Genomic DNA, 25,895 nt, shown 5'->3' on the forward strand with positions numbered 1-25,895 from the left:
GTGTCAGTCATGTGCGGTGATTAATCGCAGTCCATATTGGAGTGGGATCGTCCTGATCACCGTGTGGGCAACCAATAAGGTAGATGAAAGGTGAAAATACCAATATGATAGTGCCACCACCAGAGTAAATGCAGGCTTACCAGAAAGTTTGAACTCAAAATAACATACGTTCTATGAGTCAAACGAGCTTGTATTGCCAACCGTCAATGGGGGAGGAACCTTAGAAGTCAACGGTGATTGGAGTCTGAAGTCCCCAAAGCCTTCATGGAAGGGTCCATCTCAAATCTCAGCGGGCTAAACGCCTGCTGTCCTACATCTCCCAAGATGGCAAGCGTTCCACATCGAAACCACTTAGTCCAGTTCCACTTGGTTTAAGTTTCAGCAAACAAAAAGGTGGCAAGCTCAAGGATGAGCAGGTGCCTGCTACCTTTTTGTTCAGGAAGAATGGTCAAACATTCATATAGACACACACCTAAACCTTGTGGACAGCCTTCCCAGAAGAGTTGAAGCTGTCATAGCTGCAAAGGATGGGCCGACTCAATATTGAAACCTACAGACTAAGACTGGGATGCCATTAAAGGTCATGTGCGTGTAAAGGCAGGCATCCCAATATTTAAACAAATTGACTCCAAACTCCAGATAACACTTTTGAGACTGAAGGCAGAACCCACATATTGAGCTTGTAGCATAAATAATACTAAGACAAATATAATTTGAAATGGCTGCAAGTACAGCAACAGATTTATTTATTTTTTTTGTTCCTTTTTGGGATAAAGGTTTTACATAAAAGCTGATTGTTGTAAGCACCCATCAGTGTTAAATGGTTTCTTAATCCTCTTAATGCTACATCTGCAGGATAGCCTGTTCTGTTGAACAGACCTGCTGGCTGGATCACCAGGTGAAAATAAAAAGCCTAAAAAATAAATGCAGCCATCACATCTAAGAATGGGTAAGCTACAGTATAAGTGTTTGCTTTTGGGTTTAATACTGCTTTAAGATGAAGTGCGGTATCCAATAGCAGACAATCCTAAATCTTTAATTTTCCTGACCAAAATGAACAGTAAAATTTTGCTTCGACCTGGGAAAGTGTGTGGGCCACTCAGGCTCGATAGGCAAGGGGTTATGTGGACAGTGTGTCCGCAGCTGCTGCTAGAGTGCTGACACAGGATGGAGCCCATCTTGGATAGCTGTCCCCATGACTTGGCTCTGGGGGGGGGGGGGGGGGATGGGTGGAGTGAAACGCGATTGAGGCGTGGCCTGGTCGGAGTCCAGGCCGAGGCTACCACTCCATTCATTGCAGTAGGACATCATAAATGTGTGACTTCCAGGGGTTACCCTTCCTTTCTAGTACATTGCCTCCCTTGAAGTGAAAACTTTGCTAAAAAAAAAAAATCTGCCCCAGGAGGAAAATGGCATAATGTGCTAGTATGCACTTGTCAAAGAAAGTCCTCCAGTGCTGTCAGTCTTTGGGAGTTTCCATCTTTTCGTGACTTCCTTCTGGGTTGCTTGAATGACTGACCAGTGTGCCTCCTGTGCATGCGCTCCGGAGTCACTTCATCATGGAACACAGCGGGGAAGGAAAATGTACTCTGAGCTGCGCACTCACGGCTCTGCTTGCATTACTGCGGACAGGCAGGGGAAGCATTTGACAGAAGAGACCAATGGGGTCATAAACAATACTGGTCAGCATTTTTTATACCCTTTTTAAGCTGGTTATACAGATTTTCAAATGAATGTTCATATGAAAATTCTCATCAGTACATTCGCTGACATGACGAATGATGTTCAAAAGTACCTCAAACATTTTTCTTTTAACATTTTGCTTTATAAATGAGTGGACTTTCCTGAACAAAAACCATATTCTGTTAGAAATTCAAGAATTTACCATCTTTGCTCCTTAGAATTTTCTCATCACTGCAGTTGAAATGAACATTGGTTTGACCCCCAGAAAAGATTGGACAATCACATTTTCTTTAAAGTAAAGTTTTGGAGGTAATTCCACTAATGTATGGCAAGCTTTCATTGCACAGTGGGGAATATTTATTAAAGCCTGTACACTGAGAATCTGGTGTAGCTGTGCATGGTGGCCAATCGTCTAACTTCAACTTGTTTAATTCGGCTTTGGCAATAAAACCTGGAAGCTGGTTCCTATGCACAGTTGCACCATATTTTATGCACTTCAACTTTAGTAAGATGTGTTCCTGCCTACATTATCACCTCTGGCATAACAGACGCAATTAGCAAAGTTTACTAGAATTTTTTTGATCATGATTAAATAACTCTGTCAAGTAGAGTTGCAGGAGAAAAGGAGGGGCAACATGCAGCACTATAAATTTACCTCGGTCAGGTCTTGTGTTGACCTTGATTAAAATTGACTTGTGTAGCCAGGGATTTGAATGAGTCATTGTTTAAGAGTATTGACATTACAAAGTGCAGATACCACCAATAGTACATGGAGAATGCAAGATAGTACTTACGAAAGGAGGGGCCTGATAGATTTCCTATGTCAGAGAAAGCATCCTATTACAGAGTGCTGCTGGACTGTGGAAGATTAGCCGACTCTTGAATCCGTGCATAGTTGAGTTTTTGTGCACAGTTGGAGAGCAGGGGGAGGCTGGATCTCTTAAGCTTCTAGAGAGGCTGGTATTGGATTTATCAGAGCTCTCTGCTGAGCACACAGCTTTCCCAAACACTCTTCAGATCACTTTGACAAAGAGCTGCAGTTACACAGGTGAAATGGAGAGATCAGAAAGCACGCAAGATACCGCTGCCTTCAACATGCCCGACTGGTTGGTAAGGATAGAACCCTGCCCACTCCAGTATTCTAATGAATCACTTCTTGTTCATTGAGGGCTTTATTAATTGCAGTGCCTAATCAATTTGCCTTAGGGGAAAAGTAACATTCCCAAGTATATCAAAGTTTTTTTGTTCTTCTCGAGACTTGTTAGAAGAATAGAAATGTAAGTTACTTTTCCTGATTGAAAAAGATTGTAAAGATCATGGCATGACAAGCTTTTACCCTTATAGTTATGTTTGTAGAATGAGGGTTATGCTAATATAGACACTTAATGCTGTTTTCATATTAAGAGAAAATACGGAAATACAAAGGGGTATAATTTTTGTATTTGTAGTGTCTGAAGTTCCTAAGTGGTAAAATACCCAAGGTGTTTGGACCAAACTCAAAATCCTCACAATGAAAGGCAAAGTAGGGTGTTGGGACACACATCAATAATTAACGTTGTTTCTATTTGAATACATAAAAAAAAAAGACATTGTACCACTGACATACATTAATCTTTGTTAGATAATGGTGTTATTGTGTACTTTGAGAGAAGGGAACCACAGTGTACATAACCTTGGGGTTTCACAGGTGACTGCGTCTAGAACAGTGCTTTTTCTTTCCAGCTTTGCCACACACAGGGAGTTGTGATCTCCATTTTCTAACAGTTCTACACTTTACCTAAAATGTAATTTTTATCCCCAACACTTTTGTTTGTTTTTTGTTTTAAGGTCCTGCTCTTGTTTGCAATCTGTAGGTTTAGATTGCCTTACAAATGTTGCATAGCACAAGTGACTGTTTGTTTTTTATAATGCATCCACTATGAATTCATGGCCATCTTGAGCTTAAATGTACTTAGTATTGCATACACTGTCTCGGGGTGCGGAAGTTAAGTGTTGCATTTTCCATAATCTTCTGATTGAAGTAGTGGTGTCAGTTGGGGTGTTTGGGCAGAGTTGATGCATACAGCACAAATAAGTTTAAGTGCTGAGATGTGGTCTAATTTGTAGGCTTTTGGGTTTTTCAATACTTCCATTTGGGTCCGTTCCATGCTTTCACTTGTGATTTAATCACCTATGCACTTATTTCAGGTTTATGGATCAAAGGAACGGCATACTGTATATTAGGACTTTGGTGCATTGAGGGATCCCTATTTTCCATGCGCTATGCATTCATTTAGATAAATAAAGTGATTGCATGCAAGGGGGGAAATAGTCACTTAGAGCTTCAAAACTTCTAGAATATCATAGGCTGAAAAATAGACGGCTTTATATTTTCATTGTACTTTTTCATGTAGGACATAGGAAATGTATAGACTGTTGATTTTACTTTGAAGACCATCTTAGAATGATGACTATTGAGCTTGTTCACATGGACAAGGGCCTTTGCGAAGACTCTAAGATGCTTTCCATATGATTTGCTTAACCACTCTCCTACAGGGCACTTTCACCTTCTTTTTGACCAGGCCAGTTTTCAGCTTTCAGTGCTGTCGCAATTTGACAACTGCGTGGTCATGCAACACCTCACCCAAACAATTTTTTAGAATTTTTTTTTTTTTTTTTTTAGACCGTTAGAGCTTTCTTTTGGTCGTATTTACTTGCCACTGGGTTTTTTAATTTTTTTGCTAAACCCAACGAAAAATGATTGAAAATTGAGGAAAACAAAGTTCTTAGTTTCTGTTATAAAATGTTAGGTAATTTTTTCTCCTTCTCTGATGGGGTGTCACTGATGGCCACTGCTGGGGGTGGGGGGCAGGGGGCGGCGGTGCTGATGGGCACGCTTGGGGCGGCGCCGAAGGGCACTGTTGGGGAGGGTTGGCAGTGATGATCAGTGTAGCTGTCCCCTCTGTGAGTTGCCGCTTGTTCTTCTCACGCGCTGTCAGCGTGCAGAGAGAATTGCCGATAACTGGGAGATCCAGTTTATAATGTGATCAGCTGGTCACATGGTAAAGAGCCGCTGTTATTGGCTCTTTACCTCGACCTGTGATCAGCTGTGTCCAAAGGACACAGCAATCAGACAACTGCGGATGAGTGCTGCAGGAAGCGTTCGGAAAGCACAGTCATGGGAGGATGTCAATGGATGTCCTACCAGCAATGTGCGACCATGCTGTAGCCGTCGCTTGGCTATAACACAGTCTTTAAGAGCTTAATATTTAAAATGTAAGCAAATCTTAGAACACATTAGCTTACTGAACAGTCTGGAGTTGAAAAGGTGGTGCCTCTCAGTGTTTAATGCAAAGCTAAGCAAGGCAATACCTTTCAACTGGATACATCAAATTTACAAAAAGACTTGGTAAAATAGGAGCAGGCAGCTATGGCAGATGAGGTAGAATATTGAAAAATATAAAGTAATGCATTTGGGATCTAAAAATATGCATGCAAGTTACTCACTAGGGGGAGAACCTCTGGGGAAATCGAGGATGGTAAGGGATCTTGGGTAGCACGCAATGCCATGGTGCAGCAAGCAAGACCAGCAGACTATTGGCATACATTACAAAGGTATTTTCTCAAGAGATGAGGTTCCGGGTTGCCCTGTGCGGTTTCACAGCAGGCTTTCTGCCACACTGTGCTTTGTGAATGGTCTCAGCCAATCAGGAGAGAAAGTCCCAGATGATCGAGGCTCTTGTGGACATCGCTGACTAGAGAGGGGGGCTTGGGTAAGTATTGGGGGGGCGGGGGGCTGCTGCACACAGAAGACTTTTTAACTTGATGCATAGAATACATTAAGATAAAAAAAAAACACCTGCCTTTACAACCCCTTTTTAAGATGGGGACCGAAGACAGTGGATAGAATGGCTCGGGTGAGCACAGAGCTGGCTCCTGGGACAGGTGAGTGTTTATTATAAGTCAGTAGCTACAGTTTTTGTAACTGCTGACTTTTAGTTTTCAAAAATATGACTCAAGCTCCTCTTTAACATGTAAGAGCTTGAGTCACATCACAAACGCATGGTAACTTTTAAAATAAAACACAAAATCTTGGTGGTAATATGAGCTTACTAAAAACACTCTTATGAACCAGCCATTTTACAAGTACATATAGAACTAGTGTGTCTGACCAACCAAGACTTTCTTATAACAAGTCATGTCTATATACACAGCAAGCCAGCATGTTGGAACATGAAAGGTGATTCCTTTCATAGTGTAAAAACCCTTGAATGTTGTTACCCCATGCCCTAGTGGGCTGTCATCTTCATCTGAGGACTGGTAAAAGACAAAGCAGTGTAATATCTATGCTTTTTAACTTTGCAGGACGACAAAGTTGGAACATAGAACAACCTGTCACCAAAGGATAAATAGAACTCATGAAGTCTAAGCTTTGAGAATCGCTTGTGCTCAGCCTTCTGTTCACAGGTGGCATTGTTGGGAAGGTGGAATCCTGGTCTTTTAATAAGGTCATGTAGGGTGCTCTGCTGTGCTTTCCCTTCCTCCTTTTGTAGGCCTAGAAATGCAAGTTAAGTTGATCGAATGTGCATGTTTTGTCAAAAGGTATTTTGCTGGTTGGATCTGAAGTGACTTTTTGTAACTAAAATTCATGAATTTCTTTTCTGGTTAAATCACCTGAGAGATACTTCCAACTCAGTTCCTGTTACTGCAAAATACCAAGCAAACTAATACTGGTAATTTTTGTCAGCACTAGGTTGATTACCTACACTATATAAATAAAAGTATGTGGACACTTGACTAAAGCACTTTTTTTTTTTTTTTTAAACTTGTTTCATTTCAAAATGTGTTAAATATTTTGTTGGCCTCTGTATGCTGCTATAATATATCAGGGGCTCTTTGGGGAAGGCTTTCAACAAAATGGAGTGTATGGGAATTTGTTGTCATTCAGCCAAGAGGATTTGGGAGGTCCAGGACAGGTACTGATGTTTATTTTGAAGACTTGGCACACATTTTGCATTTTCAGCTTATCCCAGCTGTGTTCAATAGGCTTTAGACCAGGACTCTATGCAGGCCACTTGAGTTCCAACTCATCAGACTGTCTTGATTACCCTGGCTTTACTACACAGAGGTACATTGTTCTGAAATGGAGCCTTCCCAAACCTGTTGCCATAATGCTGCAAGCACACAATTGTCTACATCTTTATTGGCAATAGCATTAACAGTACCCTGTAGTAGAAACCCCTAAACTGAGACATTTAGCCATATAGTGTACAACTGATAGTCCAGCCAGCTAGGTGAAACGTTCTACCCTCTGGCATCCAGAGCCAGTACTGCACTCAATGTTTTTAGGCCTAAAATAACACTTGGGGGTCTATTTATATATAAACAAGATGTTGTGCAAATATCTCAAGCCTTCGTACAACCTTAATGAATAATCTCTGTAATTTGCCTAATACATTTATTTCCTATTATCAGTGCCCTCTAGTGGCTATAATGTAGTATTTTCCCAAATGAGGTATTTCAGGAAAATACGGCGCTATGGCCACTTGATGGAGCTGACAATCGTTGGAAATGTATTGGGCAATTTACAGGATTAATCGTGAGATTTGTGAGTGCTTGAGATTTGCAAAGTGACTTTGTTTTTTTTTTTTTGTTTTTTTTTGTTTTTTTTAATTCGACACCTTTGTGTAAGATCTAGTAGTTTGTTGTCGTGCCTGTGGTCAGTTTTCTGTAACCTGCTCTTATGCTGTGTCTCCATGAAGAAGTCTATTCAGAAATAAAGGAGAAAGAAGAAAATCTAGATTGCAATTGTTTTAGTGTAAAGCACCAGAGCATGTCAGGGGAACAGATTATAGCCTTCAGATATGTTGCCAAGATACTAATCCATATTTCTAAAAGGCTGTCTTTATACCACATTCCCCCCATACTTTAAGGTACTGGAGGGGGGTATAAGGTGATGAAAATGCCTCTAACATGGCAGTTACTACTTTTATTTATTTTTATTTTTTTTTGGCCAGTAGTCTTTACAGCATGTGCTAATATGTATCTTATCTTCACTTTGTTGCCAGATTTTGTATGCCTTTTTATAGCCTCTATACATGGATATAGAGGGGTCACTGTTGGATGCAAAGTTAAAGGTCCGCAACAGATTCAGGTTTTAGTAAGGCCGCATTCACGACTCGCAATTTGGAACCATAGGCCGGTTTGCTGCGATTCCAAATTGCATGGCAACATGTGTTTGGGTGCTATTATCCCTTAATGGCACCCAAAACATGATGCAAATCTGCCAGGAACCAGGATTGCGCAGCAACCTGTGCTTTTCAAAATCAGGTGAAACTTGTTGCCCAAAGAGGAGCAGAAGTTTTTTTTCAGACAGACTGATTAGGTCATCGCATTCAAGTGAATAGGCTGGCCCCTATGCGACAAGTAAAATCAAGTGCAAATTGCTTCACAAAATCACGTAGTGGGAATGCTTGTTCCTGCTACGTCATGTGAACGGGGCCTGTGTACACCTTTTACAAAGCAGTTGTTTGGTTATTAAATAGTTAAAACAAATGCAACAAAGGAACTGAACCGCTACTAAGGCTCAGTTCACACTGCAGCGATGCAGGAACCCTGCAAATCCACTGCGGGTTCCCATATCGCATGTCTCGCGGTGGTAGCTCACACTGCCCTATGCTAACTGTTGGCATTGTCAATTGAAAGTTGACACCCCCAAATCAGTTCGCATATTGCAGTGCAAACTGTAATTTCGGACGGGAATTCTGCTGCGGACCAAAAAAGGTCCTGTGCAAGTTTGACCTGAATGCGATGCAAATTCAGCCATACGATCTGATGTATGTATGGCTGAAATTGCTTCGCACAGAGATCGCATGTGATTTGCACTGCGGTGCAAATAACATTTTGATGTTGGACATCGCACCAGTGGGAACCGGCCCTAAAAGTAAAACCATAACATTCTTGGGTATAAACCAGAGGGGAGACCGCTGTTGAAGAAACAGACACAGATGCTGTATTGCAGATGCACATGGATGGCAGTGCAGAATGAGTTATGTACTGTATACATGGCATGTGTTACATGACCACAACCACCAATGTTCACTGCTTGGTAACCAAGCATGTGGCTTATGTCATCAGGATTATCTGATCCAGAGCTGGGGAATGGAGTGCAGTCAATATACATGGTGGTATCACCCAGTGCTTCAAACTTGCCTTCATGGACGACGAGCTAAGCTGGCCATACATTATACAATTTTCTTTAATTTCCATTAGATTTACCTATCAACTATGTAGTGCAAGGGCCTGCCTGATTGAATACAAATTGAGTGTTTAGGTTTTACCTCATATTATATAGTTTTGGTAAATCTTAAGGAAAATTGTGTAAGTTTCCTTTTTATCAAGGAGATATATATATCTATATCTATTTCTATATCTCTGTCCTTGGCATTTTACTGAGCTGATAGTTCTCTTTCGTTGAATGAGAAAAAACTCAGGGTATACCAGGCTTAAAGCGGAGTTCCACCCAAAAATTGAACTTCCGCTTTGAATGCAGGTGACCCTTTTGGCATATAATTTTTTTTTTTTTTTTTTTGGGGGGGGTCCCACCTCCCAGGCCATGCCGGAAGGAAGTTCACCTCTCCCCCCTTCCCTCTCTGCAATCATCTGGGACATGTCACAGGTCCCAGATGATTGCCCGGCCAGTCAGTGCGCGGCTACAAAGCCACGGCCCACAGTGACAATGCCCGTGCCGCAGAGGGGAGGGGGAGAGGAAGCAGGGCTTCGTTCGCCTGTATCGCTGCACCGTGGGACAGGTGAGTGTCCGATTAGAAAGTCAGCAGCTACACTTTTTGTAGCTGCTGACTTTTATGTGGGTGGAACTCGGCTTTAAGCAATGGAACACATAAAGTCCCTGTACAAAAACTTTACAGAATACAATATGGCTGTGCATTTAACAATGGTTGGCCTTCCAATACTAATGAAGTAAACCTAAGTCTGCCATATAATTGTAATGTTAGTACCAGTTTCACATTTATTTGACCTTTTTAATTGAAGACACAATAGGTTAATCAGTGTATATGTACAACAGGTTGTAGATGGTTGTGTGTAAATCTTTGACTAGCTTCAGGCTTAACACACCAAAATGTGCCTAATTAACAAGGTAATTACAGACTGTTACGTACATAAAAATAAGCGGTTGATGTTTTGGCCTTGTTAGAACCATAGTTTAGAGGCCACTCTGTGTAATTGGTTGTTAAACCACGCAAAGTAGCCGTAAATTCTGGAATGTCTCATTAACTTTAGGGGTGGGAGGTCTACTCTTACCAAACATATCTGGCAAGATAGAACCAGAGCAGACAGGATGGGGGCATAAATACATGACGTGGCTGTACCCATACTCAGAGATGTCTGATAGCTGGTGGTCTATCGGTGTGCTGAGTAGCAAAAAGAAATACAACGTCAATGGAGAGATGGATGGAAAATCTCAGGTGAGGGCCTTATAGACTTGACATTACAGAATTTGGTTTTCGGTTTTTCAAGTGATCCTTGCATTCTGCTAAACACTTCCTATGTCTTTTAAATAGCTTGGAACTGAGGTCACTAAACTATGTCCCAGCTTATGACTATAATGCATGCTCAGAATTTAAACATCTTCACACCATGTGCTTGGACAGTGGAAGGCTTCTAGCTGTTCTCTGGTTAACTGACTTTGAGTTTAATCTCGGAAATGATACAAATGTGATTTAGAAACTGTATCACACGCCTTTCTTTGTCTCGTTATTAATTTATGTAATGTTAAAATACGTTTTAATTGCAAAAATTTATTTCAGGTACTTGTATAGCGCCGTCAATTTACGCAGCGCTTTACATATACATTGTACATTCACATCAGTCCCTACCCTCAAGGAGCTTACACTCTAAGGTCTCTAACTCACATTCATACATACTAGGGACAACTTAGACAGGATCCAATTAACCTACCAGCATGTCTTTGTAGTGTGGGAGGAAACCGGAGTACCCGGAGGAAACCCACACAGGGAGAACATGCAAACTCCAGGCAGGTATTTGTCGTGGTTGGGATTTGAACCAGCAACCCTTCTTACTGCTAGGTGAAAGTGCTATCCACTACACCACTTGGTGAGTTCTTGTGCTTCATGTGACACTCGAAAAACTCTTCCATAAAAATCCTTACAACTTTAAGCAGGTTTATGAACTTGAAAACCTGAGATCATAAACCTGTAAAACTCTGTTCCCTGGTTTCATCAGATCACCTTGCTGCAAAGGTGTCAGTGCCATCATTGATTTTCTTTGTTCTTATAGTTATCTAGATCACAAACCCTATAGAAAGGCAAATATTTAACATTAATAATCTTGTCCTTGAGAATTATATTGTTGGTAATTCAAGTTTACCGGTTATCAATGCTTGAACCATTTTTGGTAATATTAAATTCAAGTTTACTTGTAATCAGTACTTGATCCATTTAAATATTTTTCTGTTTCGCTCATTTTCTTATATGTATATATGTGTGTGTGTGTGTGTGTATATATGTGTGTGTGTGTATATATATATATATATATATATATATATATATATATATATATATATATATATATATATATATATATATATATATATATTTTGCCTTATGTAATATAATTAGGGTCAGAAACACTCTCAAGTGGACCGTCCAAAGAGTAAATGTGGGGTCTCCTTACCCCACTGTGCAAGCCCCCCACCCACGATGTTGATGGGTGCAGATGACTGGGCCTACCCCCCCCCCCCCCCCCCCCCGGGTTTGAGGAAAGCTGAGGCTCCCAAATCTCAGAAGACCTTTCCTTAGCCCTGGAATATATTCCTACAAGATTTGGATTTGTCAGCATTCCCAAGATCCCCATGGGAAGGCCCAGTGACATCACCCTTGCCTAAAGGAAGCATCCAGAAGCCGGTATATAAGGTGAGTATTGCGGTACTCTTTTTTTTTTTTTTTTTTTTTATTTAGTTTTATATTTTATAAAAGTGGTTTTACATTAGATGGGTCCTACCAGAAAAGCTGTGTAGCATTTTGATGCAGTGTCCACTTCAAATGTAATTTTAAACTCTGAGATGAACTGCAGTCAATTTGCTGGTTCTAGTATTTTTTTGTTTTTCTCGCAGCAGATCCAGTTTGCAGATCAGAAGCGGGAGTTTAACAAACGTCCCACAAAGATAGGTCGTCGCTCCTTGTCTCGTTCTATATCGCAGTCATCAACCGATAGCTACAGCTCTGGTAAGTACTGGCTTAGGATCCTCTCTGGAACTGTTTTCTTATTTCATGTTCAGGATAGTGCATACTGGTACCTTGGTAAAAAAAAAATAATAATAATTCAGTCTTCTGTTCTGTGTAAAAGAACTATTACTTTGAGCTATGCAGTTTCAGAATACAGTAATTGATACTGCATATCTCCTGATTACTGGATGAGTGTACAGCATGGGGGAAATTTACAAGGCTTTTGCCTATAGAAGATGGCAAAAATGGAGTGAGTTTGTTTGTTTGTTGGCCATAGTACAAACTATCACTATTGCAGAAATCAAGGCTAAATTTGCCATTTTTAGGCTTCATGTACACTGTTGCTGGTAAATAGATGTTTTAGGAGCAGTTGGGCGTGGGTTTTTTTTTTTTTTTTTTTTTTTTTTTTTCAGCTGCCCCCTGAACTCTCCTCTGTTAGGCCCCTTTCACACTGGGGCGGTAGGGGGCGTTGGCGGTAAAACAGCGCTATATTTAGCGCTGTTTTACCGCGGTATTCGGCCGCTAGCGGTGCGGTTTTAACCCCCCGCTGGCGGCCGAAAAAGGGTTAAAACCCCTCGTATAGCGCGGCTATAGCCGCGGTATTAACGCGCTGTCCTATTGATTTCAATGGGCAGGAGCAGTGAATACACCGCTCCTTCACCGCTCCAAAGAAGCGGCTGACAGGAGATTTTTTTCTTCTCCTGCCAGTGCACCGCTTCAGTGTGAAAGCCCTCGGGCTTTCACACTGAACAAACAGCGGAGGCTGTTTAGGGGCGGTTTGCAGACGCTATTTTTAGCGCAATAACGCCTGCAAACCGCCCCAGTGTGAAAGGGGTCTTATCAGTACATGTACACAGGGTCATTTTATAGTTGTTTCTAGGCAGTTGAGTTTAGAATAATTTTTTGTAAAGCAAAAAAATGCCTTCAGGACGGATGTTCAGAGGCATTTGAAATGGCAAATGCCTGTAACCACTTGTAAACGCGGTAACTTGCGTTAAGCTGCATTTCGTTTATGTGCGTTTTTTATGGAAATTTTTTGCTACTTGAAAAACATTTTTTTTAGATTTATTTTATTTTTACTGCAAACGCGGCAAAACTGACATTTTAGTTTTTTACTATCTGTCAGGGGAGGTTGTAAAACAACCTGTGTACATTAAGCCTTAGGATCACTTAATTTTCTTTACTATTACAATTTAATTCATGCTGAAGAGTACATCCGATGCTGCAACTGTGGACCTCATATGCAGAAGCAGTACCGTTTTATCCACCTCTCCTCTTGACCAGTCACAGAACGCCTTGTATTTTGTGAATGGTTCAGTAGTGTGTCGCCTTTCATTTTTCTGCTTGTGCAGTGAAAGCTGACTTATTTCTGCTCATTATGTCATGCATCACATGCTGGTGATGACCATTTATTTTCAAAAGTGGAAAATTTTAGAAGTACGGCTTTGTTTTTGTTGGTATCATGTTTGCCTAGGTGGATGCAGCATCTGTCCCCCCGCCAGCTCTAAGACTGGTAACCTGAGCAATCAAACACTGATGATTGCTCAGAGCTCTGTGAGCAGAGATCTGGTGAGACTCACTGGAGTGCTGGGCTGTGGGGGGGCTGGCTCAGGCTCGCTCAGCCTGCTGTCAGCTGAAAACAGGTCACAGAAGTGCAGAACAGACTGTGAAACAAGCTTTGGCTATACTTCTCCTTTTAAACTGAGACCAACAGTATTTGACGTTTACAGTTCTCATTAAAACCTTTTGTTTGCAGACCGTTCCTGTGTAGTACCTAGGGTACAGCTTGTAAATAGCTGGATTATTTAGCAACTGAATTGCAAAGCTAGGCAGTTTTTAACCTGTAATCCAATGGGCTGTCACATTAACTATTAATGGGCTGCTGTAATATTGGTAGCCACTACTAGCCAGAGAGATGCTAGATGCCATGTCATCTTTGGCCTGATTTTTCACATGGCATTAAGTGTGTGTGGTGATCCTATTTAGAGGAGAATTATGGGGTGTACATAAACATATACTCCCCTCCATTCTGCAACATTCATGTGACACTGCAGTTGTCAAGTTCTAAGAGCTGACCAACTACATGACCTCTGACAAGTCGGCTCACAGCGCCCGGCTCTTCTCCTTCAGCACTCACTGGAGCGCCAGGCTGGGGAGGGGATGGGCGTGGCTGCGATCAGCCGGGCAGTAGTCCACTATCAGCTGACTGGCTGACCGGAGAACATTAGCAAATTTACTCCTGTGACCCAAAAGAAGTGCGGCCAAAAAGGTTTGTTCATACTTCAGTTGTCCTTGACTTTATATTTGTCTGCCTGGAGATCATGTGATAAAAGAACAATATACTCTAACTTTTCTCATCCAGTTAGTACCTAAGTTGCTCTTTTGTCAGTTTAAAGAAAGAAAAGGCAACTTTTTTCCCCCTGAAATGTAAATCTATCCTTTTTAATAACACAAATGGTTTGGAGGGAAGAGGTTTAGAACATGATGCAAGTCACAAGATCTGCCTTTTTTTTTTCTGAGTGAAATCCAGTTTGAGCTGGCTGATCTTTTTCAAGTCTAGGCTTTCTCTCTTCATTCTCATGCAGATATTCTGTCAATGTCATTCCTTTATTAAGCACAGATTTCTAGGGCTTTATGGTCACCGTGGGATTGTAGCCCAGAAAATGCCAGGCTGCTGTCTCTCAGGGATTTGCAGGTCAGGCTGTGCTGGGCAGAGCCCTGCTGGGGACTGGCCTTTGGGGGAAATATTTCTGCACAATCTAATCCTGGGCCACTCTATTAACTTCTGCTAAGGTCTGCTACCCGATGCTTCAAATCAATCTTCTTTTCACCCTCTCTCCCATTCGTGTGTTATCCCATACTTCCATCCTGGTCATATCATTATGCATTTCGTGTTGCACTGGTTCTTTTGTATTTGCCTATAAAAAAAAAATTCTGGACTGGAGATTAGATGGTGTTTAGGTTTGACCTCCTATTATATGGTTTTGTTAAATCTAAAGGAAAATTGTACAATAAAATGTATGGGCAGCTTTACATTTTGTACCCTGTTCAAAGTGCCAGCCTTCACACAGATTTGGTACTTTTCTTCTTGTATTCTTCACATACTGTGTGTGTATTTACCAAAAGTATTGGGACGCTCTTAGTCCGTAGAGTTCAATATTGAGTTGGCCCACCCTTTTCAGCTATAACAGCTTCAACTCTTCTGGGAAGGCTGGGGATGAGAAGGCCTAGCTTGGAGTCTCCGCTCTAATTCATCCCAAAGGTGTTCTATCAGGTTGAGGTCAGAACTCTGTGCAGACCAGTCAAGTTCCTCCACCCCAAACTCGTTCATCCATGTCTTTATGGACTTTGCTTTGTGTACTGGTCCAAATCATTTGGCGGAGGGGGGATTATGGTGTGGGGGTTTTTCAGGGGTTGATCTTGGCCCCTTAGTTCCAGTGAAGGGAACTCTTAAAGTGGTTCTAAAGGCAGAAGGTTTTTATTTTAATGTATTCTATGCATTAAGATAAAAAACCTTCTGTGTGCAGCAGCCCCCCTAACACTTACCTGAGCCCATCTCCATCCTGTGATGTTACACGAAAGACTCGGCTGGCAGGGACTCTCCCTCTTGATTAGCTGAGACAGCAATGGAGTGCCATTGGCTCCCACTGCTGTCAAAGTCAATGAGCCAATGAGGGGAGAGAGGGCCGGGCCACGGCTCCGTGTCTGCATGGGCACACAGAGCAGCTCGGCTCAGATGCCCCCATAGCATGCTGCCTGCAGTGGGTGTACTCGGCAGGATGGGAGGGGCCAGGAGCGGTGCTGAAGAAGGACCCGAGAAGAGGAGGCTCAGGGCTGCTCTGTGCAAAACCATTTGACACAGTGGGTAAATATAACATGTTTGTTATTTTTAAATTACAAAACTTTTAAAAGAGAGTTTAGTATAACTTATTAAGATGTCAGCATACCAAAACATTTTGGACAATTTCATGCTCCTACCTTTGTGGGCACAGTTTTTGAGGATGGCCCCTTCCTGTTTCAACATGACTGAGCACCAGTGCACAAAGCAAGGTCCATAAAGACATGGATGAGCACATTTGGAGTGGACAATCTTGACTGGCCTGCCCAGTCATAACCTCAACCCGATAGAACAGGGAATTTGCAGGCATTATGGGGCACATGGCAGGAAACATTACAGTACTGATTTCCCTCTAGCCTCTTTTGGCGTGCTGTTCACTGCTGACCACTCCTGTCCATCTTGTGTGATGTCACATACAAGCATCTGGGATGGACAGGAGGGGTGGAGACGCCTGCAGGAAACCTGCACTGCTCTGCATGCGGAGGATGTGATCTACCCATCAGCTGCCTGTGATTGACTGGTAGATCCCCAGTTGAGAAACCCTGCTATGGAAGTCCAGTGTCGCACCTAATTCTGAGGTGTAGATGGCCAGATAGAATTTGTCATGTGTAAATGTGGGAACTACGTTTATGTACTTTAAATCCAACATCTAATGAAGTTGTACATTCTTTTTTTTTTTTTTTTTTTTTTAAGAAGTTTACTTGGAATGTGTGTGCACATCATAAATGGTTAGAACATGGTGGCATTCTGTGCTGTTTTTCCATGTTCTTCATCTTTTTCCAGGTTGACACAGGAAAGTTTAGAATACAGCTATCATTTGTTAAAGCAGAGTTCCAGCCTTTTTTTTTTTTTTTTTTTTTTTTAAAAAGGCAAAAAATAAACCCCGCGATGGTTGCATCTTGCATAATACATTCCGGCATATTTAGTAAATTAACTTTTTGTTAGTTGAGGAAATTACCCACTGTCGCCTCCAAAGTGAGCTCCAATCTTCAGTGTGGACATCTGAAGCCCACTCGTAGCTCCTTCCAGGATTCTCGATCTCGTGCATGCACATTACACAGCGCGGTGGACTTGTATTGCAGAGGCTGCCCACTGACTCCCGGGATGTATGGGATACATCCCACGAGCCAACAGGTGGCCGGATATGACGTACCAGCAGAAGTCCACCAGTGTTATGGTCAAAACAGGTAAGATCTAGGAAAAAAAAAACATTCCAATGATACACGGCAATATGATCAGCAAAAGGGAAGGGCGAACTTAAAAAAAAAAAAAAAAAAATTGGGTGGGACTCCACTTTAACATGAGTTTCTGATTAAGTGAGTCCAAAATTCAGTATGCAGATTCAGTAATAAGTTATTGGGCATGACAGGGTAAACTTTGAGCAAAGCTCTGGTCTTGCCAGCCATCAGTTGCCTTCATCATTTATTAGAAACCTAATTCAAGCATAAGCATTTCTTCTAACCAGTGTAAAATATGTATTTATTTTTTATGGCACATCCCTTTAACTGGAATGAAATACAAGCTTGTGAGTATTGTGTTTTCCATATGTTTTCCACCAGCATAATTTTTTTTTGAACGTTTACATTAATGTTTTAACAAATGGTAATTGTTTGCATTATGTTCAGAAGCTTCTGAACATGCTTTATTAGAGGCAAAATACTGTTTTGCCTTTGCTTATTATATCCTCTTTCACTAGCTGCTTCCTACACAGACAGTTCAGACGATGAGACTTCACCGCGGGACAAGCAGCAGAAGAACTCCAAGGGCAGCAGTGACTTCTGTGTGAAAAACATCAAGCAGGCTGAATTTGGGCGGCGGGAGATTGAAATTGCAGAGCAGGGTAATGATATTCACATTTGAATGTTGGCATTGGCTTTTGTGTGTTCCCACTGTTGCAGTATGTCCATCTCTTCATCTCTTTTGAAACCTCATATTTCTTGTGTTTTGTAATGTTGATGTGAATGGAGAATAGTTTTGATATGCTAAAGCTAATTTTCCACATGTAGAGATTGTTCGGTATAAAGAGCTGTGCTTCCAGTCTTTAATTTCTTTAAACAGGTTGTTGGAAGTGTGGGAGTACTATATAAAGTTCACACTTGTGCATGCATTTTTTGTAAGTTTTTTTGGTACATTGGCACAGGTTGCTTTGTATTCATTACACTTTAGTTGGCACTCAATGCATGTCTACAAGCCTAAAAATTTAGTTGATTTTTTTTCAGCACTGTGGAGCAGGTGTGTTTGATTTGGCAATGTACATGTGTTGTGTGTCATTAAAAATGGTAATATATGCAACACAAAAATGTGCAAGTATATGCTGCAATGCTTGTGCACTATAGAGTGAATGCAACCTAAGGCCCTTTTTACACGTGCTCAGAGCTGGATTAACGCTTCGTGGGAAGACTGGGCACAGATGACTTGACATCCTCTACTGTACCAGGTAGAAGTCTTCATTAAAAAACAAAAAAAAAAAGTTAAGGGGTTAAACGGGAACAATTTTAATAAAAATTTTAAAAAAAAAGTATTTTACTTGACAAGGTTGCTTTAAACTGACTTCATTTGCAGACCAAAATTCATCACTTTGATCTGTAAATGAATAAACAGAAGGACAGATAGCGGGCCGCCAGTTTGAGACCCCCTGTTATCTGTTGTGAAGCTACAAGACCCATCATGCCTCTGCCTGTGAGCCATGCTTGTTACTGTCAGCCTTGCAATGCCTCGTGGGATTTGTAGTTTCGCAACAACTGGAGGGCCGCCAGTTTGAGACCCCTGGATAAGAAGATACAATGTCTTTCAGCGCTGAGCAAAGTTGTTAAACATTGTCGGTTGCTCTCCCCCCCCCCAATTTAATCTTGCAGCTCTAATGCCTATCCAGATGATATCACAGGAGTGATACAATTCACTACAATTCAGCCTAATGATAATATTGTAAATTCTGATTTTGTATGGCCACCTTGAGGAGTATGCAATCTTCTGTTCTCTTGATTATTTACTTTTTTTTTGGTTCTTACTTGCTGTTATGATATATGCTTTATGCTATTTTGCTTTGTCAGAAATGCCCGCGCTGATGGCTTTACGCAAGAGAGCACAAGGAGAAAAACCATTGGCAGGAGCCAAGATTGTTGGTTGTACTCACATAACCGCACAGACTGCGGTAAGCATGTATCTTTTAATTTCATGAAAGGAATTGCTACTTTGTGTGTAATGTTTTTTTTAATATGATTTCTTAGGTGCCGGTGTTTTAAACTCTTGAAAATTGAATATTATTGGGTAGTAGTGCAGATGGGTAGTTCCGGTAGCGATCACTTGCATTGTGGTGTTTTTGCTAGATGTAGCCCATACATTGGGTCACGTTTGTCTTTTTGTTTTTGTATTTCTGCCAAAAGGAATGATCATTGACACATTCTGTATGATAACTTTTTGCTTGTACAAATTATCCAGAATATAATAAAAATTATGGGAAAAGTGCAGATGACATCCACCTTAAAGTACAGTACAGGCTCCTTTAAACCTTGACCATGGGTTATAAGCTGCAACGCCACTGCAGGGTTTACACCCGCCCCCCCCAACCACTAGTGTGACCGAGACCCAAAGGGAGCAATCCACTATTTTCTGAAGACATATATATGTATTCGGATATGCGAGACCACAATGTGCTCTACACATCTACACATGCTACTATGCGTAAACTCTTTGATGGCAAGGAAACTGTTCCAAAAAGAGGGGGTTTGTGAGTATTACTTTGCTTTTATATTGAAAGTACAACTAAAGGCTTTTTTTTTTTTTTTTTTTTATAGTTTTGGGGAGTGTCTGTGCCCCTGTTAAGGAGATTCACCCTCTCAATTTTGTCCCGTTTACGATTATCCTTGAAAGTGAAAGAAAATTCCAAGTTCTGAGTTGCCCCAGAAAAGTAATAGGGGAAATCTTCCAATAGGGATACTAGTTTTGGTGGCCTGGAGGTCCCAAAGAAATTCCCTTAATTTGCAGCGTTTTCCCCTCACTTTCTGTTTGGATATGGGACAGGAAGTGAAGGGAAAACTTAACAATGAAACAGATGGTGAAAAAAAAAAAAAAAATCGAACAGGGTTATAGCGCTCCCTTTCTCTATCCAAAATGGGGAAAAAAAAGTTTTGTCCAAAGTTCTACTTTCAGCCTAGGTTCACATTGCAGCTATTTGACATGTCAAATCGCATGCCAAATCGGCGGCTATTGCCGGCAATGGCACTGTCCGAATCGGTGCCAGGACGCAAAGCTTTGCGGCGCTACACTGATTTGCAAAAGTAGTTCCTGTACTACTTTTGACGACTTCGGGGTGCGATTTGTATAGACATCTGTGCAGCAACCCGCACATATGTCTCCGAAAATTGTCCCCGAGTCAGACTGACATGCGTGTATGAAATCGTGTAAGTTCTGCTGAACTCTCACAATTTCAACCCCACTGTCAGTCTGAACCTAGGCTAAAACTGGTAATAGCTATGTTTCAGTATGTGACTTTTTTATGGTGTTTACTAATGTGAGGCTCACATTAAAGTGGCTTTAAATGCAAACGGTTCTTATCGTAATGCAAGAAACCTTCCTCTTTTTAAGTAGAACTTTTTTTTATTTTAACAAAAAAAAACTTCAATATTGCTTTTGTTCTTGTTTTTACAGAGAAATTATTCCAGCCGTTCTCGCAAAAAAAAAAAAAAATTGTCCAGTTTTATATGCCCATACATACCCCAAAAACCTACCTGTATAGGCTTGGACAGCATTTCTAATTTGTATTTCAAATTCTTTTTTATAAAACATCCTACAAAAACGTTGCTTGCCAAATGTGATATATTGAATAATAATGAAAATTAAATTACATAGAACATAGTTTCAGTGTTTAAAATTTATTAGGTAAAATGAAAGTTTAAAAATATACCTAAAACACTTTATTTAAAAAAAAAAAAAAAAAAAAACCCATAAGGCCCTCTTTTTTCGATCAGTGAACAAATAACATGCTTGTGTCAATTGGGAATATCTCTAAAACCTTTGCTTTTCTCCAGGTTTTAATTGAGACGTTGGGGGCCCTTGGAGCTCAGTGTAGATGGGCTGCTTGTAATATCTACTCTACTCTTAATGAAGTGGCGGCTGCTCTGGCTGAGAGTGGTAAGTGATAACTGGAGGAGCACATTACAATGACCTAAGTTTTCTACTTTATTATTCAATCTTAAACTCTCTCGCTTTTAATGCAATAGCCTCAACTGTTCATTCAGACCTGCTTGCTCACAACTTAAGAGCTTCTAGTTTGGAAATAAAGTATACCTTTAATTATTTGTGATTGTTACAGGCATAATGATGAGCAGTTAATAAGTTACAATTTATATCATTTAGGAATGTGGCAAATTGAATCTAAAAAGCTTGTCCATTTAGTTAACATTACATATTAACCTTCAGTGAACTGCGTAATGCATATATTTGGCATCCAGAAAAGTGGGCCTTAATGTCCAGCCACCACACGTGGCCACCAGGAGGATGCATGACTGAGTTAATAGTTTTTTTTTGTATTTTTAAAGTTATTCTATAGTTTTAGAGCAGGACTTTTAAGTGGTTGTTAAATTAGAAGGTTTATTTTTTTTACCTTAAGACCCCTTTCACACTGGGGCTCTTTTCAGGTAGTATGTTGCTAAATATAGCACCTGTAAAGCGCCTCTCAATCCACCCCAGCGTGAAAGCACTTGCGTTGTGCTTGCAGGACAGGGAAAAAAGTCCTGCAAGCAGCATCTTTGGGTCACCACTCCTCCACCGCCCCTGCCCATTGACAAGAATGGGCGCTGCTTTTAAAGCACTTTGAAGGCAGCGCTAAGCGGGTGCTTTTAACCCCCAGAAGGGGTTAAAAGCGTCCCACTATAGCAGCGGTAAATTGCTGCTAAAACTAGCGACGCTTTACCGCTAACGCCCGCACTGCCCCAGTGTGAAAAGGGGTCTTATACATTTTATGCTTTAAGGTAACAAAAGTGTGTACAGCTCCCCCCAGCCCCCTTGCCTGAACCCATTCTCATTCCAGCACTGTGCTTCGAGAGCAACAGCTCTCTGCGCTCCCCCCTCATAGGACAGATTGAAAGCTGTCAATCAAATCCTGTGACGAGGGGGAAGGTCTGAGCCACACTGTCAATGAATGCAGACAGTGCAGCTCAGGATTGAGCTCACATGTGTGCCACATTGGGTTATGGCTCGCTGGTGGGGGACCTGAGAAGAGGGGGATTGTGTGCAAAGCCATTGCACAGAGTAGGAAAAAATATCACTTTCAGTTCTAATAAATTGACTCGGTTTCAACAACACTACTAACCTGGGTTTTTATTCTTTGTACATTCAATGATTGGACAAATGCCATTCAAACGTACTTAAACTGTTTGCTTTTTAACAAACAGTTTTTGAATTCATGTCATTTCCTGAACTAAATTTGTTTAAAAATTTGCCATCCTGCTCCTTTAAATTTTCTTGCCACTCTGGTAAAAAACAATGCCGATTTGATCCCATGAATGGTTAGAAAATAGAAAATTATCATTAAGAACATTCTAACGAAATTCTACTAATCTTTAGCCAGCTTAGGGTAATTTTTATTCTCTTGAATTACAAAAGAATAAGGAGCCTAGATGCCTTGACCAAAATTGGCTTCATTAGTTAACCCCCCCCCCCCCCCCCCCAAATAACTGCATGAGACAATTATAGTGTTAAACGGGTAGATACACACTGCCATCCACGGCCTGTAGTGACATGCTCCAGCTAATACATTTTTTTTTCACCCCTATTGTAGCTTACCTAGTTAGGAGCAGAGGGACAGCTAGCACTGTGTACAGTGTCAGCCAGTAATTGTCAGAGAGGAGGTGGGCAAAGTTGAAGATCATTGGCATTTGGCTAAATGCTAGTTTAATACTCCTATAGAGAGAGCTGGCTGACTTTCATGTTGTATATGATTAGAGGGCTTATATTTTTTTTTCTTTGCAAAACTAATATGGGACCAGTCTGTATTTAATTAATTTTGATTGTCACCAGGAGTTCCAGTTTTCTCTTGGAAGGGAGAATCTGAAGATGACTTTTGGTGGTGCATTGATCGCTGTGTGAATGTGGAAGGCTGGCAACCCAACATGGTAAGACTGTGCACATAAAGCAAATTTTAAAGCATTCTGAGTAAATGTTTTTTCAGTGAGTGAAGAAAAAATAAAAAAAACGGACAGCTTTTCAGTTTCAAATAGGCCTTCTCTGTGAAAATCCTATTTCGGCAATTGATAATTCAGTGTGTCCTAAACTGATGTAACTACTCTGGGCACTGCTGCCCAAGGCCTGCAAGGCTGAATGCAGCTTCCAGGCTTACTGTGCTACACTAATAGTGTTCTCCTGTTAGAACTGGAAATTCAAAACAGAAATGCTTTCATGTATATGGTAGCATAGCCTACCAGCTGGGTGGTGTTCTTCCTTTGCTGTAGTGTACCTATCCACCCCACCGCCATTTGTATTCATTTTATTCTCACAGAATACCTGGTTAAAACGAAAAAAAAATTGAAAAATAGTACCAAAGACAGTTGTCAAAGCACCCCAATCAGATCTAGCTCTGCCTTACAACTTTAAATGTAGCTGGTGATGAAGTTGCACAGATAGCATTATGTGTGCAATCTTTGAGGTGCTGTTTGAAGAAATACGGGGCTCAGGTAAATAAAATGGGGGGACTGGGGGTGTTTTTTTTCACCTTTAATGCATAGGATGCATTAAGGTGAAAAAACAAGGGTTTACAACCCCTTTAAGTGTTTGCTAAGTGATCTTAGTAGTTCATAGATTTTACTTGTTTGAAGACATTTATCATTAGTCTTTTGTTTGGCTCAATGTAAACCTTGAGTATTGAAAGAGCATAAATCATTCTTGTATGATTTAGCAGAGTGTATGCAGATGGTCATTACCGAATAAACAATAGCTGCATGCATAGGTGCAGTTTATCACTATTCTGGCATGTATTGGTCAACTTTTTTATGTGCAACTCCCCTTTCCAAACTTTTTGGAGTCCAGTTTAGTATTGTGTCCTGATAGCCCACTATTCCCAGGAGCTCAGTAAATTTGCATTTGCATATGTACTGTATATATTGGTGCTTTTTCATTTTATCCCTTACTAATGTTTTATCAAACAATCACATCCAGCACTGCCTACGTATATTGCCTTTTATGATATACTATAAATGTCAGGAAGGATCATCAATTGGTTGCCCAAAATATAAGTAGGCTTTCAAGTAGCTCGGACCATTTCTGCCTAGAAAACAGACCCTAGGGAGTTTTGAAGATGTTTACGGTTCTCCCTTACTTCGGGTGCTACTGTTTGCTTTGAATAGGAAGAACATCGATCATCTTGATTGGTCTACAATGGCCAGATAGAAAACTGGTGATCTTGCACTGACCTGTAGGATACAGCTAGGCAGTGTAAGCAGCTAGTGGCCTGCCAAGTGGAATTGGCACAGCGTTGCCTGGATACACTGGAAAGGAAACTTTCGAGAGTCGAGAGATGTGCTGTAGCATTTTAATGACTTTTAACAGGAAAACCAAATCTTACAAAACCCATTCAGATCTTTACAATTTTAAAGTTCTTCTGGCTTGAAAGGATCAAAGTAAAAAAAAAAAAAAATTTGGTTTGAAAGGATTTTGTAACTATATATAATTTCAATGTATATGTGTGTGTATATACACAATGTGTGTATGGAGATATATCTCTCTATCTATCTCCATACACATATATATATATATATATATATATATATATATATATATATATATATATATATATATATATATATATATATATATATATATATATATATATATATATATATATATATATATATATACATACACACACACACACACACACAGGGGGTCCCCGGGTTACAAACAAGATAGGGACTGTAGGTTTGTTCTTAAGTTGAATCTGTTTGTAAGTCGGAACAGGTAAATTTTTTAAGTGTAGCTCCAGCCAAAAAATCTATTTTTAAGTTTTGTAGATAGTATAGTATAGGGAAGGGTTATCACCCCTGTAACATTTGTTTTGCTGTCTGTGCCCCTGTTCAGAAGATTTCACCTCACTTTCTGTCCCAATGACAATTGGATTTTGAAAATTTGGGGTTAATAGGGAAATAAGGATAGGTGATAAAGCATCAGTGGAGACACCTTTTACCCATATTAACGCTTACAGGAGTGAATTTCCCTTCCTAGTGGTAGATTTCCTCTCACTTCCTGTTGTCTCCCTCCGTTTGTAAGTAGGAGTCGTTTGTAAGTCGGATGTTTGTAAGTAGGGGACCCCCTGTGTGTGTATGTGTGTGTGTGTGTGTGTGTGTGTGTATATATATATATATATATATATATATATATCTCTCTCTCTATCTATGTATAGATATATAAAAAATATAGATATATAAAAAATTGTTTGCGTGATCTGGACTGTTGTGGAGCTGCCCGATTGCTTTTGCGTGTGCTGCCCCTACCTTCTGCTTTGAGCACTTCTGATTCTGAGCTTTTAGAGCTGGGTGTACAGCTGATAGAGTACACTCCTGTGCTTGGTTGGCTGTAGCAAAGGTAGGGGAGACTGTAGCAAAGGTAGGGGAGACCTTAAATGCAACTGTCATCCTGCATGCATGTAGGTGTAAACAGCGATTGAGCCACATATGTTGTATATCACTAATAATTGTTGGAGTTAACAAAAATTCCAGGGCCATCACTTATGATTTACCTTAAACTGATGAACAGTAAAGAATATTTAAAGCGTCGCCTATTAATAATTTTGTGTACCGCATTGTTCGCCCCTTAAGGGGCGCAGTTTTGCAGTTTTGTGGCTTGACACATTTGATATTTGCTCTACACTGCCTCATCTTTTGGGAAAAATGAAAATTAAATTGTGTGCGCTAAAATTCATTTTAGTGTATATGTATGTGTGTACACAAGCACACGTGCACATACACATATATATAATATACATATAAATATTTATTACACATTTTTTTTTTTTTTTCAAATCTAGATTTGATAAAAAGTTGCGCAAATATTGTATGGCATAAAAAGTTGCAACTACCATCTTTTTATTCTATAGGGCCGCCTCTATCAGAAAATAGTACTATAATCTGGGTGTTTTTAAA

General features: G+C 40.5%; 1 protein-coding gene across 7 annotated transcripts in view; it reads left to right on the forward strand.

Moving 5' to 3' along the window:
* The window catches only part of AHCYL2 (adenosylhomocysteinase like 2), a 146,627-nt gene that overhangs the window by 80,074 nt on the left and 40,658 nt on the right, over positions 1-25,895 (forward strand). Inside the window, exons 1-6 of one of the 7 annotated variants that reach the window (XM_073619347.1) lie at positions 2,491-2,793; positions 11,816-11,927; positions 17,462-17,605; positions 18,816-18,916; positions 20,793-20,895; positions 22,783-22,877. In XM_073619347.1, coding sequence (XP_073475448.1) covers positions 2,737-2,793; positions 11,816-11,927; positions 17,462-17,605; positions 18,816-18,916; positions 20,793-20,895; positions 22,783-22,877 — 612 coding nt within the window. In that variant the 5' untranslated portion in view covers positions 2,491-2,736. Of the gene's footprint in view, positions 1-2,490; positions 2,794-11,815; positions 11,928-17,461; positions 17,606-18,815; positions 18,917-20,792; positions 20,896-22,782; positions 22,878-25,895 lie in introns of those variants that run through there. The other 6 variants (XM_073619349.1, XM_073619348.1, XM_073619343.1 and 3 more) reach the window with 6 other exon arrangements.

The sequence above is a fragment of the Aquarana catesbeiana genome, linkage group LG03 (assembly GCF_042186555.1).
Source record: "Aquarana catesbeiana isolate 2022-GZ linkage group LG03, ASM4218655v1, whole genome shotgun sequence".
Lineage (NCBI taxonomy): Eukaryota > Metazoa > Chordata > Amphibia > Anura > Ranidae > Aquarana > Aquarana catesbeiana.